Genomic DNA, 16442 nt, shown 5'->3' with positions numbered 1-16442 from the left:
TATTTATATATAAAATATTTATATTTATATATAATATAAATTATAGAAATGTATATACAGTATTTAAATGCAAATATTTCTTAAATATATACATGAATGTGTGTGTATTTATATATACATAATATTTATACACAGTACACACACATATGCTATGTAAACACAAACTTTTATGTTGGATGCGATTAATCGCGATTAATCTTTTGACAGCCCTAGTATACACATTACTGAGGGGTTGAGGTTAATATTTGGTTTCCTGCATAGAATAAAACATAATGAAGTGTTGTCCTTATCTGTCATTTTTAATGTAAAGTGTTACTTTATTATTAATACAGCAACGGCTTACCATGGTTGAAATAATAATGCCAAATTAATCAAGTTAAGACACACAGGGAGTACGTCTATAAATTGATGATGTCATATGAATAATAAAAAAAGATCAATAAACACTACAATTTTACATATAAAAATAAGAAAATTACATTTTGATTTCATGGCGGCTTTGAATAATAAAAGATGAAAGTCCTGCAGCTCTTAGTTATTTCTGAATATATTTCTAAATAATTAAAGTTTTCTACACTCAGGGTTTGCAGATTTGAAGTAAATAATTTTGCAGATAATTTTACATTTATGCATTATGTCACTTTGGCTAAAGAGTGACAGTACATACAAGTTATACACTTTTATCAGTATATACTTGTGTTCCCTGGGAATCAAACTTGTGACCATTGCTTAAAATTAGGGATGCATCGATACCGATACTGGTATCGGGTATCGGCCTCGATACCACATTTTCTAAAGTACTCGTACTCGTTAAAAGTCCCCCGATACCAGGGATCGATACCACGGTCTGAGAAATGTCTATGTTTGAGTGGCGTGTAAGGGGTTAATGCCTCTTGTGTTGTCCAAAGAGGCAGAGTTTACAACAAACTGGAAAACTAGTCACTTGTTTTTTTGTTAAATTATATGACTAAAGCTGTTACCTGTAAATTTGAATCATGTTTTTTATTACTCAGTATCGGTATCGGCAAGTACTGAAATGCAAGTACTCGTACTCGTACTCGTATTCCAAAAAAGTGGTATCGGCGCATCCCTACTTAAAATTGCTCTATCAGTTGAGCTACATTTAAAAGATCAGTATTTAAAATATCAGCTTTCTGCAACATGGACATTTGGCCCATACAGATGGTCACTTAGTCTGTACTCCTCTTTCTATTGCACAAACATGTATTGCCAACGTGTGAGAGAACATGCATTTATATAAAAAAAATAAGGATTTCTGTCTGTTATTACACACAGTTTGCATTGGTAAAATAAATGATAAAATTTGTTGTGTGAGTGTTGTCAGTCAGACCAATCGTGCTCATCGAGGTCCGAGTTGCCATCTGAGTCGCTGTAATCCACGGCAATGCGACGAGACAGAATCATGGCCACATCGTTCCCCACCGGCTCTCTTTCAGCCCAATGTTTCTGCTGTTCCTGGACCTTTTTCAGCTGGATACCTGATCACAAAGAAATGTATTACACACACCACACTCTTGTTTGATATTAAAGACATGCAATGAGCATCAATGATTACATTTAATTACTGTACAGAAGTGGATGAAGGTCACCAGCAAGTCAGAAAAAAGCCAAATAGTCAAGATATGAGTTACTGCAGAAGCACAGAACCATACGTCATCCAGTCTGAGACTGGAAGTGGGCGGAGGCCTGCATAACTTAAAGGTATAGCGGAAGATTTTCTTTTTCCGGGTGGATCATTTAGACTATTGGTCATCCCAGTTGTCAATCATTCTGATGATATGTTGACGTAAGGCCGTCGTACGTGCCCGTCCCTAGGTTCGCTTTCTGCACATGCGCACCTTTAGGTGAATATGTGTGGTGGGCTACGGTTTCAGCTATTGTTTGAAGCTCGCATTCTCCCCGTGTTTTTTTCAAAATGTCTGAGGGTCGCAGGAGATAAATTGTATGACAAGAAGAGAAAGGCCATTTACAATCGCTGCTAGTAAAAGTTGATGTAAGCTATGATTAGCGATGCTAGCACTGGAAAAAGTCACGAACCGCGCAGACACGGTAAACATGCCGACAGCAACTTGTAAACAAAGCGAAGAGAGGAACTAGGCTCTCTCTAGTGCAAGCATTTAATAGGCGTTCCCTCTCTGGAGCAGTGTTGCGCATGTGCATTTTTTTTTTTTTTTTAAGTGGAGGGGCGGTTATTTTCGAAAATTCTGGAAAATCTTCCGCTATACCCTTAAGTATTCATTTGATTTTTATTATTTTTTCTTAGTTTGATATTTTTTATTAATTGTATTTATTTGAAGCAGGTACAGCTAGTGTGTTATGCTTTTGCTATTTAAAAGGGAAAAACACACTTAATTATTATTAATATATAATTAATTATTTTTGTTTTTATGTTTTTTTTAGAAAATAAACTATACATTTAACTAAAAAAAAAAACCTTAACAATTGTCATACTTCCAATTAAATCTTTTTAATAAATTGCTTGATAGTAACGTGGTTTCAGGATTGTAATGATGTATGGTTGAGCGTTTCTGCAGTTGGTTCGTATTAAAATAGTCTGTTGCTTGGACATCATTATTCAAAATGGCAAAGTCTTTCAATGATTTGCTAAACACACTAAACATAAATAAATCAGCAAAGAAGTCACATTTGTAAATGTACAAAACACATCCCTTACCCATTCGTATTGCAGAGAGGAGGTCACTGCGACCCTCATTAGGAGGTTGCACGGTCAGTGTATTTGGATGTGAAGGTACAGGAGGAGCTGGAGGCGGTGATAGACCTTCAGAAGGAGGGGCAGGTGGAAAAGGATAACGTACGGTTGTGGCGATTGGTCTGGGAGGAGGTGGAGCTGGACCTGCAGGAGGTGCAGGTGGAATAATGGGACCCACCGGAGGAGACAGTGGCCCTGAACTGGCATAACACTCCATCAGACTAAAGAAGAGACAGATAGTGAGAAACAAGGATCTAATGTATGGAAATGTTTCCATAAGCTTCCACGAAAACACACTTTAAGTACACTTACTGCACTTAATATACAACAAAAATCTGAAAACTTCTGAAACATAATCTTAATAGACTTTTGTTTGTTTACACAAGTCGTGTAGTGTCCCATTACCCATAATCTGATGGAGGTAGAGAGATGTTTCCATTGACTCCATGTTCAGAAGGCAGGTGCTGTTGAGTAGTCGGGTGTGTTTGATCAAGCGGATTCACAGCTGAACCTGTACACACCCCGACAGCACCACCGATGCTATGGTACTCATGCTCGATGGAGGACGCCGCAGTCTCCACTCGTGGATCGGTATGACCAGTCCGTGATCCAGCGTGACTTACTGGAACTGGATGGCCAAGGTTGTGTGAATCATGTGATCTGTTATAAAGAAGGAAAGATTGTGTAGTAATCTAACATTTTTAGGTACCTCCCAGGATGTTATCAAATACTTTGAGAATACAAAATGTTATTTTTTGCCTGGATTCAATAAATGTAAAGTGTAGCATGTAAACAAACCTTCCCTCTATAGACCCTTCGGATGATTTGACTCTGTGATGCTGATGACGGTGATTCGGACGTAGCTCTTTATCATGCCCCATCATGATCCATTCCTGTCTACGGTTATGAGGTTTACGCACATTTTTAATCTCTCGTGGCAGCGTCCCATCGACACAACGCTTCTGTTCCTGTGTAATGATAATAACGGACTGAGGTGAAGTAATACTGTATTGTCCCGAATATAAGACAACATCTTTTATACTTAATAAAGTATATTCGAGCTATTACATGTCAATCATACTGTAAACCCCATAAAAAATAAATACACATAAACAAGTTGATATGGACTGATGCAACCTGATAAACTACAGTCGCTTACAGTAAGGCAGACTTCTACTGTTAATGAAATACTAATAGGTTACGTGTTCTTTCACAATGAGATGGACAGCCTAAGCTAATTGTTATTAAATCCAGATGGACTGCAGGTTATATATAGTAGTTGTATGCCATATGAAAAGTATTAAAAGATTACTCCACTTTAATAAAAAAAATCCAAAAAATGTCCTCACCCGCATGTCAGCCAGGAGTTTTTCTCCATATAGTGGACTTTAGTGGACCTCAACAGTTTACAGGTTTAATGCAGCTGCAAAGGGCTCTAAACGATCCCACCACTACATAAGAGTATTATCTAGCGAAATGATCGTCATTTTCGCCAAAAATGAAAAAATATGTACTTTTATACAACAACTTATTGTTCTGGTTTAAAAGTACCATCGCAACCTTACGTATTATGCAGTCACGTTGAAAGGTTACATATGTGAAACGCACACTTGCAGACCATTTTAAACAACAAAATGGACACAAAGACATTAATTAGTATCAATCCACATACAACAACATCGGAACAGTCCTCTTTCTCTACACTTGTAAACACTGGAGTGGTAGTTTCGCATTTGTCAAGCGAGACCTTTCAATGTGAATACGAAATACTTAAGGTCAAGCTGGCGCATCACAAGGCTAGTGCAAAACGAGAAGCTGTGGTTAAAAAGTACTTGTTTTTTGGCAAAATGCCAATCGTTTTGCTAGATAAGACCTTTATGCTTCGGTTGGGTTTGTTAAAGGGCCACTCCACTTTTTTTGAAAATATGCTCATTTTCCAGCTCCCCTAGAGTTAAACATTTGATTTTTACCATTTTGGAATCCATTCAGCTGATCTCTGGATCTGGCGCTACTACTTTTAGCATAGCTTAGCACAATCCATTGATTAGACTGATTAGACCATTAGCATCGCACTCAAAAATAACGAAAGTGTTTCTATATTTTTCCTATTTAAAACTTGACTCTTCTGTAGTTACATCGTGTACTAAGACTGACAGGCAATTAAAAGTTGCGATTTTCTAGGCAGATATGGCTAGGAACTATACTCTCATTCTGGCGTAATAATCAAGGACTTTGCTGTCGTAAAATGGCTGCAGCAGGCGTAGTGATATTACGCAGCAGCCGAAAATAGTCCCCTTAGTATCTTTCAATAGCAGGGGACTATTTTCGGGCATTACAAAATATCATTGCGACTCCTGGAGCCTGTTACGACAGCAAAGTCCTTGATTATTACACCAGAATAAGAGTATACTAGCCATATCTGCCTAGAAAATCGCAACTTTTAATTTTCCGTTGGTCTTAGTACATGTCGTAACTACAGAAGAGTCAAGAGTTTAAATTGAGCATATTTTCAAAAAAAGTTCCCTTTAAGAGCTGAGCTGAACTGAAACTGCAAACTGTTGAGGTCCACTGTTGATGTGTTTCTCAACCCTGGTCCTCAAGGACCCCCTTCCAGAATGTTTTAGATGTCTCCTTATTTAAAACACCTGTACCAACTCATCAGCCACCTTCCAGAATGTCACCCTAACAAGCTAATGATTGAAATCCGGTGTGTTAATTAGGGAGACATCCAAAACATTCTGAAAGGGGGTCCTTGAGGACCAGGGTTGAGAAACACTGCACTAAAGTCCATTATATGGAGAAGAATCCTGGAATGTATTCCTATAAAGAATGTGGGGAACCAAAATGGTCCCCTTTGATTTATGAAAACTATCAAATTAAAGCGGTTTCTTTATAAAGGAAAAGAGTTGTTTTTCAAAAAGCATTTTTCCAACAGGTACACTTTGAAAAGTAGAGCTCATCTTACTACTATCAGGGTTGTACTACATTTGGGACAATACGGTATTTGAAATTACTGACTTAATAACCCACCAAAATCATCATGACAACTAGACAAAATTCGTGAAGGACTAAAGTCTCAAAATCTAAGGATGAGGAGCATCAAAGTTCAATTTCAATCTTTGACATGATCTTACTCAGTCAGTAATAAAGATATCAAGGTACTAAAAAAAAATCACTCTCGTGCGGTGATAAATGTAGACTTCATTTACAAATCTTGAATTTGAAATTTGTAGAGCAAACATGTTATTTTACCCTCTGTTTTTGCTTCTCTTTTCTCTTGTCCTCTGTGTCCTGAAGCATTTTTTCCTTCCACAACTCAAAGAAGTATGAGGGATCGGTGTAGAACTTCAGTCCATCAATGTTGTCATCCCTACGAAGGGCAACACAAAACAATATTTTTGTTTTTGATTCAGTTGGTCCCCTTTATAACATTTGTCTTAAAATGTAGAAGTGAAAGCAGACACCTGTAGGCAGTGAGGATGTTGAGGGGTGGGGGTCTATCACAGCTATCATAAATCTCTGCCATGGGCTTTGGAACGCTGCTCTTTGTCACCACCTGTTGGTCCTGAACGGTAGAGCTCTTAAAAGCTTTGCACATGTTAATGTCCTGGAGGGAAACTGTGTGTGTATGTGAGAGAGAGATACAGAGAGAGTGAGAGAGAGAAGATACTCGTATTAATTCTAAGCCATGTATGGGAAACTGCCCTATACTGTTGTAGTGTCAATGACATTAATGCACCATTCATCCTGGAACATTCCTTTAACAGAGCATGTTTGCCTACATATAGTACAGTTCTGACATACAGGTACGTGACACAACATTTGACCTGACCTTCCTCCACACTGGAGTCTAGTTGAGTGACCTTGATAGCGAGTCGATTGATGCGGTCCTGTAGGCCATTAGCACGCAGGTAAAAGGTGTTGGCTTCATTGAAGAGTTCACTGAACACATCCTCTGCATGTTTACCTTGTGAACATGAGAAAGACAAAAGATCAGAGATAAATCCTTCTCGTTTACTTCATTCTCTTTCATTATAATCTCTCTCTCTCTATTGGGACAGATTGTACAGGGCTATATTTGTGCAGCAGCTCTTTATCCTGCCTTCAAAAAGTCCATGTTGCTTATAACTATAGGTATGTCTACCAAAAGGCCTTTTCCAGATTGCTTTAGTTGCCGTTTACATTCTTACATACAATAAGAAAACTGTTAACATTATTTAGTTTTTGTTTGCCCTACAGTATATATCGGATTCATAAGGCTTTTAAATAGACAAATACTTACGATTCTCCACACTAATATACAATTTCTCTTATAACATTCCTGCACAATCTTCAGCTATTAAACTATATAACGCTTTTATCTTCTTTAGAGAAACTAAGCCCAGCACAACCACAAATCCTGTGCGACTTTAACACAAACACACAGACACACACAAATGAATGATAGCATTCATTCAATATTCCCTGAAAATCAGCTGGTGCATTACATGCATGCACATGCACACACACACACACACACACACACACACACACACACACACACACACACACACACACACACACACACACACACACACACACACACACACACACACACACACACACACACACACACACACACACACACACACACACACACACACACACACACACACACAAATAAACAAATACACATCTACAAACACACTTTCGTAAGTATTTGAAGGCAATAAGTCTGAGAATTTGTCCTTGTCTTTGACCCTGAGAACACACACACACAAACACACACGGACCAACACACAGACACAGACACACACACACACACACAGTGCCCACATCTGTCCCCTATCTGTTTGCGCTGGTTGCAGGATTAAGCTGTTGAGCTTTGCTGGGGATGCAGTGAACAGAAAAGCATTGTTGTTGCATCTTATACATTCTGGTACTTGCAAAACTAATGCACTATAGACGGTTTCAGCAGTAACAACATAAACAAGGGGCTTTCATGGTCAACACATAGCTTCCTGTAAACTCCGCTAAGAATAAATAACGACCAAGTACATTAAACGTAGTTTATTTATTTGAAAAAGCAAAATAAACAACACGTAGATTACCTAGGAAACAAAAACATTTGTTATTTTCGATGAGGTATTTGTTCATAACTCTAAACACAAGCTTCTCAATCCCTAAACTACATTTAAGACTGAAATACACTTGCAAAATGCTAAATATAGTATGCAAAAGTTAAACACAACTACAATGCCTTTATAAACACAACAATGAGAAGGAAGATTATGAGAAGATGGTGGATGAAGAGGAAAAGTATGAGGAAGAGATGATGAATGAGGAGGAAGAGATGAGGAAGAGATGGTGAATGAGTAGGAAGAGTGGATGAGGAGGGAGAGAATGAGGAACAGATGGTGAATTAGTAGGAAGAGTGTAGACAAGAGATGGTGGATGAGATAAAAGAGTATGAGGATAAGATGGTGAATGCGAAAGAAAAGTATGAAGAAAAGAAGGTGGATGAGGAGGGAGAGAATGAGGAAGAGACGGTGGATAAGGAGGAAGAGTATGAAGAAGAGATGGTGGATGACAAGGAAGAGTAAGAGGAAGAGTTGGTTATTGAGGAGGAAGAGTATGAGGACGAAAAGGTGGATGAGGAGGGAGAGTATGAAGAAGAGATGGTGGATAAGGAGGAAGAGTATGAAGAAGGAGATGGTGGATGAGAAGGAAGAGTATGAGGAAGAGTTGGTTATTGAGGAGGAAGAGTATGAGGACGAAAAGGTGGATGAGGAGGGAGAGTATGAGGAAAAGATGGTGGATGAGGAGAAAGAGTATGAGGAAGAGATGGTGGATGAATAGGAAGAGTATGAGGACAAGATGGTGGATGAGGAGGAAGAGTATGAGGAAGAGATGGTGGATGAGGAGGAAGAGTATGAGGAAGAGACGGTGGATGAGGAGAAAGAGTATGGGGGAGAAATGGTGAATCTGGAGGAAGAGTATGAGGAAGAGATGGTGGATGAGGATGAAGAGGAGGAGGAAGAGATGGTGGATGAGGAGGAAGAGTATGAGGAAGAGATGGTGGATGAGGAGGAAGAGTATGAGGAAGAGATGGTGGATGAGGAGGAAGAGTATGAGGAAGAGATGGTGGATGAGGAGGAAGAGTATGAAGGAGAGATGGTGGATGAATAGGAAGAGTATGAGGACAAGATGGTGGTAGAGCTGAAGATCTTTGCCCGAACCCGACGGGACCCGTCGGGACCCGACGGGCTCGGGCGGGTTCGGGCTTCATTTCTAACATTTTACACGGGCTCGGGGCGGGCTCGGGCTTCCGCTCCGGCTTTGTGAGGTAAATGAGCGGTCAAGTTCAAATCAGTAGCGCAGGATCGCGCTGAATTCATTTACAGTGGATTTAATGATTTTCCTCATCAAAAACATGTAGCCTAATCTTGGTGAGTAGGTTTTTCAATGTATAACTAAATATGAATCGAGTCTTACATAATTTAGACAGAGGATATAGACTAATGTTGGCAGTAATGTAGAGAAGTGCCGACGCAAATCCCGCGGAGCCTGCCTCTTAATTTCGTTATTGCCAAATACCCATCTTAATTCAGAATGTATTATCTTAATTTAATTCGTTAAGAAATAATAATTTTATTGGCATATTTATAGTGTATTGCATAAGCCTATTTAGAATGAGATGTTACAATGTTACAGATTACTTATTTCTTTGTTTCAACTTCCAAGTGGCGTGTAGATTATTATTCATGAATAAATAATGTTAAAACCTGTGTAAATTTCTCATTCTTGACAAAAGCTGTGTGTGTGCGCACATTTAAATAATGTCGGGCTGTAAACGGGTTCGGGCTTTTAAAAAGCTGTCAATCTAAATGTACGTTCGGGTTCGGGCTGCATTCTGTCGGGCTCCGGACATTTCGGGCCTAACTTTTAAGGCCCGATTACAGCTCTAGATGGTGGATGAGGAGGAAGATTATGAGGAAGAGATGGTGGATGAGGAGGAAGAGTATGAAGGAGAGATGGTGGATGAATAGGAAGAGTATGAGGACAAGATGGTGGATGAGGAGGAAGATTATGAGGAAGAGATGGTGGATGAGGAGGAAGAGTATGAGGAAGAGATGGTGGATGAGGAGAAAGAGTATGGGGGAGAAATGGTGAATGAGGAGGAAGAGTATGAGGAAGAGATGGTGGATGAGAAGGAAGAGTATGAGGAAGAGATGGTGGATGAGGAGAAAGAGTATGGGGGAGAAATGGTGAATCTGGAAGAAGAGTATGAGGAAGAGATGGTGGATGAGGAGAAAGAGTATGGGGGAGAAATGGTGAATCTGGAAGAAGAGTATGAGGAAGAGATGGTGGATGAGGATGAAGAGGAGGAGGAAGAGATGGTGGATGAGGAGGAAGAGTATGAGGAAGAGATGGTGGATGAGGATGAAGAGGAGGAGGAAGAGATGGTGGATGAGGAGGAAGAGTATGAGGAAGAGATGGTGGATGAGGAGAAAGAGTATGGGGGAGAAATGGTGAATCTGGAGGAAGAGTATGAGGAAGAGATGGTGGATGAGGATGAAGAGGAGGAAGAAGAGATGGTGGATGAGGAGGAAGAGTATGAGGAAGAGATGGTGGATGAGGAGGAAGAGTATGAGGAAGAGATGGTGGATGAGGAGGAAGAGTATGAGGAAGAGATGGTGGATGAGGAGGAAGAGTATGAGGAAGAGATGGTGGATGAATAGGAAGAGTATGAGGACAAGACGGTGGATGAGGAGGAAGAGTATGAGGAAGAGATGGTGGATGAGGAGGAAGAGTATGAGGAAGAGATGGTGGATGAATAGGAAGAGTATGAGGACAAGACGGTGGATGAGGAGGAAGAGTATGAGGAAGAGATGGTGGATGAGGAGGAAGAGTATGAGGAAGAGATGGTGGATGAGGAGGAAGAGTATGAGGAAGAGATGGTGGATGAGGAGGAAGAGTATGAGGAAGAGATGGTGGATGAGGAGGAAGAGTATGAAGGAAGAGATGGTGGATGAATAGGAAGAGTATGAGGACAAGATGGTGGATGAGGAGGAAGAGTATGAGGAAGAAATGGTGGATGAGATGGTTAATGAGGAGGAAGAGTATGAGGACGAAAAGGTGGATGAGGATGGAGAGTATGAGGAGGAAGAGTATGAAGGAGAGATGGTGGATGAGGATGAAGAGAATGAAGAAGAGAGGGTGGATGAGGAGGAAGAGTTTGAGGAAGAGATGGTGGATGAGGAGGAAAAGATGGTGGATGCGGAGGAAGAGTATAAAGAAGAGATGGTGGGTGAGGAGAAAGAGTATGAGGACAAGATGGTGGATGAGGAGGAAGATTATGAGGAAGAGATGGTGGATGAGGAGGAAGAGTATGAAGGAGAGATGGTGGATGAATAGGAAGAGTATGAGGACAAGATGGTGGATGAGGAGGAAGATTATGAGGAAGAGATGGTGGATGAGGAGGAAGAGTATGAGGAAGAGATGGTGGATGAGGAGAAAGAGTATGGGGGAGAAATGGTGAATGAGGAGGAAGAGTATGAGGAAGAGATGGTGGATGAGAAGGAAGAGTATGAGGAAGAGATGGTGGATGAGGAGAAAGAGTATGGGGGAGAAATGGTGAATCTGGAAGAAGAGTATGAGGAAGAGATGGTGGATGAGGATGAAGAGGAGGAGGAAGAGATGGTGGATGAGGAGGAAGAGTATGAGGAAGAGATGGTGGATGAGGATGAAGAGGAGGAGGAAGAGATGGTGGATGAGGAGGAAGAGTATGAGGAAGAGATGGTGGATGAGGAGAAAGAGTATGGGGGAGAAATGGTGAATCTGGAGGAAGAGTATGAGGAAGAGATGGTGGATGAGGATGAAGAGGAGGAAGAAGAGATGGTGGATGAGGAGGAAGAGTATGAGGAAGAGATGGTGGATGAGGAGGAAGAGTATGAGGAAGAGATGGTGGATGAGGAGGAAGAGTATGAGGAAGAGATGGTGGATGAGGAGGAAGAGTATGAGGAAGAGATGGTGGATGAGGAGGAAGAGTATGAGGAAGAGATGGTGGATGAGGAGGAAGAGTATGAGGAAGAGATGGTGGATGAGGAGAAAGAGTATGAGGAAGAGATGGTGGATGAATAGGAAGAGTATGAGGACAAGATGGTGGATGAGGCGGAAGAGTATGAGGAAGAGATGGTGGATGAATAGGAAGAGTATGAGGAAAAGATGGTGGATGAGGAGAAAGAGTATGAGGAAGAGATGGTGGATGAATAGGAAGAGTATGAGGACAAGATGGTGGATGAGGAGGAAGAGTATGAGGAAGAGATGGTGGATGAGGAGGAAGAGTATGAGGAAGAGACGGTGGATGAGGAGAAAGAGTATGGGGGAGAAATGGTGAATCTGGAGGAAGAGTATGAGGAAGAGATGGTGGATGAGGATGAAGAGTATGAGGAAGAGATGGTGGATGAGGAGGAAGAGTATGAGGAAGAGATGGTGGATGAGGAGGAAGAGTATGAGAAAGAGATGGTGGATGAGGAGGAAGAGTATGAGGAAGAGATGGTGGATGAGGAGGAAGAGTATGAAGGAGAGATGGTGGATGAATAGGAAGAGTATGAGGACAAGATGGTGGATGAGGAGGAAGATTATGAGGAAGAGATGGTGGATGAGGAGGAAGAGTATGAAGGAGAGATGGTGGATGAATAGGAAGAGTATGAGGACAAGATGGTGGATGAGGAGGAAGATTATGAGGAAGAGATGGTGGATGAGGAGGAAGAGTATGAGGAAGAGATGGTGGATGAGGAGAAAGAGTATGGGGGAGAAATGGTGAATGAGGAGGAAGAGTATGAGGAAGAGATGGTGGATGAGGAGGAAGAGTATGAGGAAGAGATGGTGGATGAGGAGAAAGAGTATGGGGGAGAAATGGTGAATCTGGAGGAAGAGTATGAGGAAGAGATGGTGGATGAGGATGAAGAGGAGGAGAAAGAGATGGTGGATGAGGAGGAAGAGTATGAGGAAGAGATGGTGGATGAGGATGAAGAGGAGGAGGAAGAGATGGTGGATGAGGAGGAAGAGTATGAGGAAGAGATGGTGGATGAGGAGGAAGAGTATGAGGAAGAGAAGGTGAACGAGGAGGAAGAGTATGAAGAAGAGATGGTGGATGAGGAGGAAGAGTATGAGGAAGAGATGGTGGATGAGGAGGAAGAGTATGAGGAAGAGATGGTGGATGAGGAGGAAGAGTATAAGAAGAGATGGTGGATGAGGAGGAAGAGTATGAGGAAGAGATGGTGGATGAGGAGGAAGAGTATGAGGAAGAGATGGTGGATGAGGAGGAAGAGTATGAGGAAGAGATGGTGAACGAGGAGGAAGAGTATGAAGAAGAGATGGTGGATGAGGAGGAAGAGTATGAGGAAGAGATGGTGGATGAGGAGGAAGAGTATGAGGAAGAGATGGTGGATGAGGAGGAAGAGTATAAGAAGAGATGGTGGATGAGGAGGAAGAGTATGAGGAAGAGATGGTGGATGAGGAGGAAGAGTATGAGGAAGAGATGGTGGATGAGGAGGAAGAGTATGAAGGAGAGATGGTGGATGAGGATGAAGAGAATGAGGAAGAGTTGGTGGATAAATAGGAAGAGTATGAGGACAAGATGGTGGATGAGGAGGAAAAGTATGAGGAAGAAATGGTGGATGAGATGGTTAATGAGGAGGAAGAGTATGAGGACGAAAAGGTGGATGAGGATGGAGAGTATGAGGAGGAAGAGTATGAAGGAGAGATGGTGGATGAGGAGGAAGAGTATGAGGAAGAGATGTTGGATGAAGAGGAAGAGTATGAGGAAGAGATGGTGGATGAGGAGGAAGAGTATGAGGAAGAGATGGTGGATGAGGAGAAAGAGTATGGGAAGAAATGGTGAACGAGGAGGAAGAGTATGAAGAAGAGATGGTGGATGAGGAGGAAGAGTATGAGGAAGAGATGGTGGATGAGGAGGAAGAGTATGAAGGAGAGATGGTGGATGAGGAGGAAGAGTATGAGGAAGAGATGGTGGATGAGGAGGAAGAGTATGAGGAAGAGATGGTGGATGAGGAGGAAGAGTATGAGGAAGAGATGGTGAATGAGGAGGAAGAATATGAGGAAGAGATGGTGGATGAGGAGGAAGAGTATGAGGAAGACATGGTGGTTGAGGAGGAAGAGTATGAGGAAGAGATGATTGATGAGGAGGAAAAGTATGAGGAAGAAATGGTGGATGAGATGGTTAATGAGGAGGAAGAGTATGAGGACGAAAAGGTGGATGAGGATGGAGAGTATGAGGAGGAAGAGTATGAAGGAGAGATGGTGGATGAGGAGGAAGAGTATGAGGAAGAGATGTTGGATGAGGAGGAAGAGTATGAGGAAGAGATGTTGGATGAGGAGGAAGAGTATGAGGAAGAGATGGTGGATGAGGAGAAAGAGTATGGGGAGAAATGGTGAACGAGGAGGAAGAGTATGAAGAAGAGATGGTGGATGAGGAGGAAGAGTATGAAGGAGAGATGGTGGATGAGGATGAAAAGAATGAGGAAGAGTTGGTGGATGAATAGGAAGAGTATGAGGACAAGATGGTGGATGAGGAGGAAAAGTATGAGGAAGAAATGGTGGATGAGATGGTTAATGAGGAGGAAGAGTATGACGACGAAAAGGTGGATGAGGATGAAGAGAATGAAGAAGAGAGGGTGGATGAGAAGGAAGAGTATGAGGAAGAGATGGTGGATGAGGAGGAAAAGATGGTGGATGCGGAGGAAGAGTATGAAGAAGAGATGGTGGATGAGGAGGAAGAGTATGAGGAAGAGATGGTGGATGAGGAGGAAGAGTATAAAGAAGAGATGGTGGTTGAGGATCCTAATATATACCTTGATCAAACAGTGGAGTTGTAAATCTATTAATATATGTCCATATATATAAATAATTCTGTAAATACATTTTTATTTACATGCTGAAATTTCTTGTTTTCTGAAATCACTGTAAATGACACACTAATATAATATGGTAGGGTCTTACTGAGACTGCTGAGTTGTCGTATTATAGTTGAGAGAGTGTTGTTGGACACACACTCCAGCTCATTGCTGATGTTTTCAGGTAAAGATCCTTTACACAGGTTCTGTGGTTCAATGTTTCTCTTTATCATCGGCATGACTTCGCCTGAGCCTCTGTAAACAAACATATAAACCCATGACTGCAGAAGTAAAAAGTTTGCTGTTTGGGTGCATGCTAACATCATTTGGGTACAATGATGTTTAGCAGAACTAAATTCCCCTGTGTGTTTCCAGACAGAAGTTTAGTATGTATTGCATTTCTCTTTTTTTTATATAGTTCAATCCTGTGAGAGACAGAAAGATGAGAGAGATGCAACAGGAAATGGAGAGTTCAGATGCAAAAGCCTTTAAAGGTCACGTTCCTCATGATCCCATTTTTTAAAACAGCGCTATACAGATAAGTAAATTGTGTGAAAATACCGTGTTTTTTAGTTAGTTAGTTAGTTATATTGTGCTATGCACCCTTACTGTGCCCTCTTGTGTAAATGGGTACAGTATAAAGAATATCACAGGGTGTAGAAGTATATTGATCTTTTTTAACTATTTATACAATCCTGCAGAGAGGTTATGGTTGGAGCTAAGCTCTGCCTCACTTGAGAAAGAGCTTTGTTCATGTCTACGTGACACAATTTAAACGGTTAAATCTATTATCTGAATAAATTTTAAAAAACCATGAGGTGTTACAATTATTCTCAACCCTGCCTAATCATTGGGGATTCGGAGGGAATAGTTAAGACTTTCCCAAATAATCCTGACCTGAACACTTGGAAACACAGGTGGCAAGTCCATCACAGGGGTTACATATATTTTATTTTTTAGGATTACTTCAAAGCTTACATGTTATGTTGGTTTTATCCTGTACTATTCACACACATGCTAGGTGACTTCCTGTCACCAGAAGATTACATGTGGGCGGAGTTTCTCTCAGGATTAAGTTATTAGAAACCCACATACAGAGAGAACTGTGATCTGTTTTACAGCAGATCTCTCAGTCACACTAACTCCCATAACACACATCTGTAGGAGTCTTGTCTTATTTTAACCAATATTTGAGGTTTTCATATGTTGTATAAATTAAGCAGATCTGAGGTCGGAATTCCTGTTTTATAATGGTTAGGGTTATGTTTGAGAGCAAGTTTAACTGGTCTATGCTAGGAACCAATCAGCAGGCAGGAATGTGGAAAGCTCTATTAGAGCAAATGGAAATCAATATCTTTCATTTCATTATGAACTACACTGCACATACAGAAACACACTGTCAGTCCTGTCATACTAACTAAGTGTTACTGCGTAAATAAATGAGGAACTTTCTGGTCCAAATAAATGTTACAGAAATTTGAAACGCTGCATGTTGGTATGAAGATATGATAAACAAATAAACTAAAATAGTCAGTCATAGTCAATTTTATATTTTTATTAAGTAATAAAGTAGCACGTAAGTAAAAAAAATAAGATTAATATTTAGTACTGTGGTAGGCTACATAAGGAAACAGACTATTCACCAAACTCTAAAACGCAAATACAATGAAATATATTGATTACAGTATAAGAGTTTACTATAAAAGACCGTTAATCTCTCAACCTTGGACCTAAACTAAAAAACAATGTAGACGGACATATAAACACTAAAAGAAATCGTAATGTAAAAACATTCCAAGAGTTTTTCGATG

General features: G+C 40.8%; 1 protein-coding gene across 1 annotated transcript; it reads right to left on the bottom strand.

The window, feature by feature from the left end:
* Nucleotides 1-622: 622 nt before the first annotated feature.
* wasf3a (WASP family member 3a) lies at nt 623-14877 on the bottom strand. The gene is made up of 8 exons (XM_065284682.1): nt 14738-14877; nt 6564-6698; nt 6196-6349; nt 5984-6101; nt 3530-3699; nt 3137-3391; nt 2696-2952; nt 623-1499 (listed from the first exon to the last, which is right to left on the bottom strand). The coding sequence occupies exons 1-8, from the start codon at nt 14868-14870 to the stop codon at nt 1342-1344; spliced, it is 1380 nt and encodes a 459-aa protein (XP_065140754.1). The 5' UTR covers nt 14871-14877; the 3' UTR covers nt 623-1341.
* Between the last annotated feature and the right edge of the window lie 1565 nt (nt 14878-16442).

Source organism: Paramisgurnus dabryanus, chromosome 5 (assembly GCF_030506205.2).
Source record: "Paramisgurnus dabryanus chromosome 5, PD_genome_1.1, whole genome shotgun sequence".
NCBI lineage: Eukaryota > Metazoa > Chordata > Actinopteri > Cypriniformes > Cobitidae > Paramisgurnus > Paramisgurnus dabryanus.
This window is presented reverse-complemented; position numbering and strand designations above follow the sequence as displayed.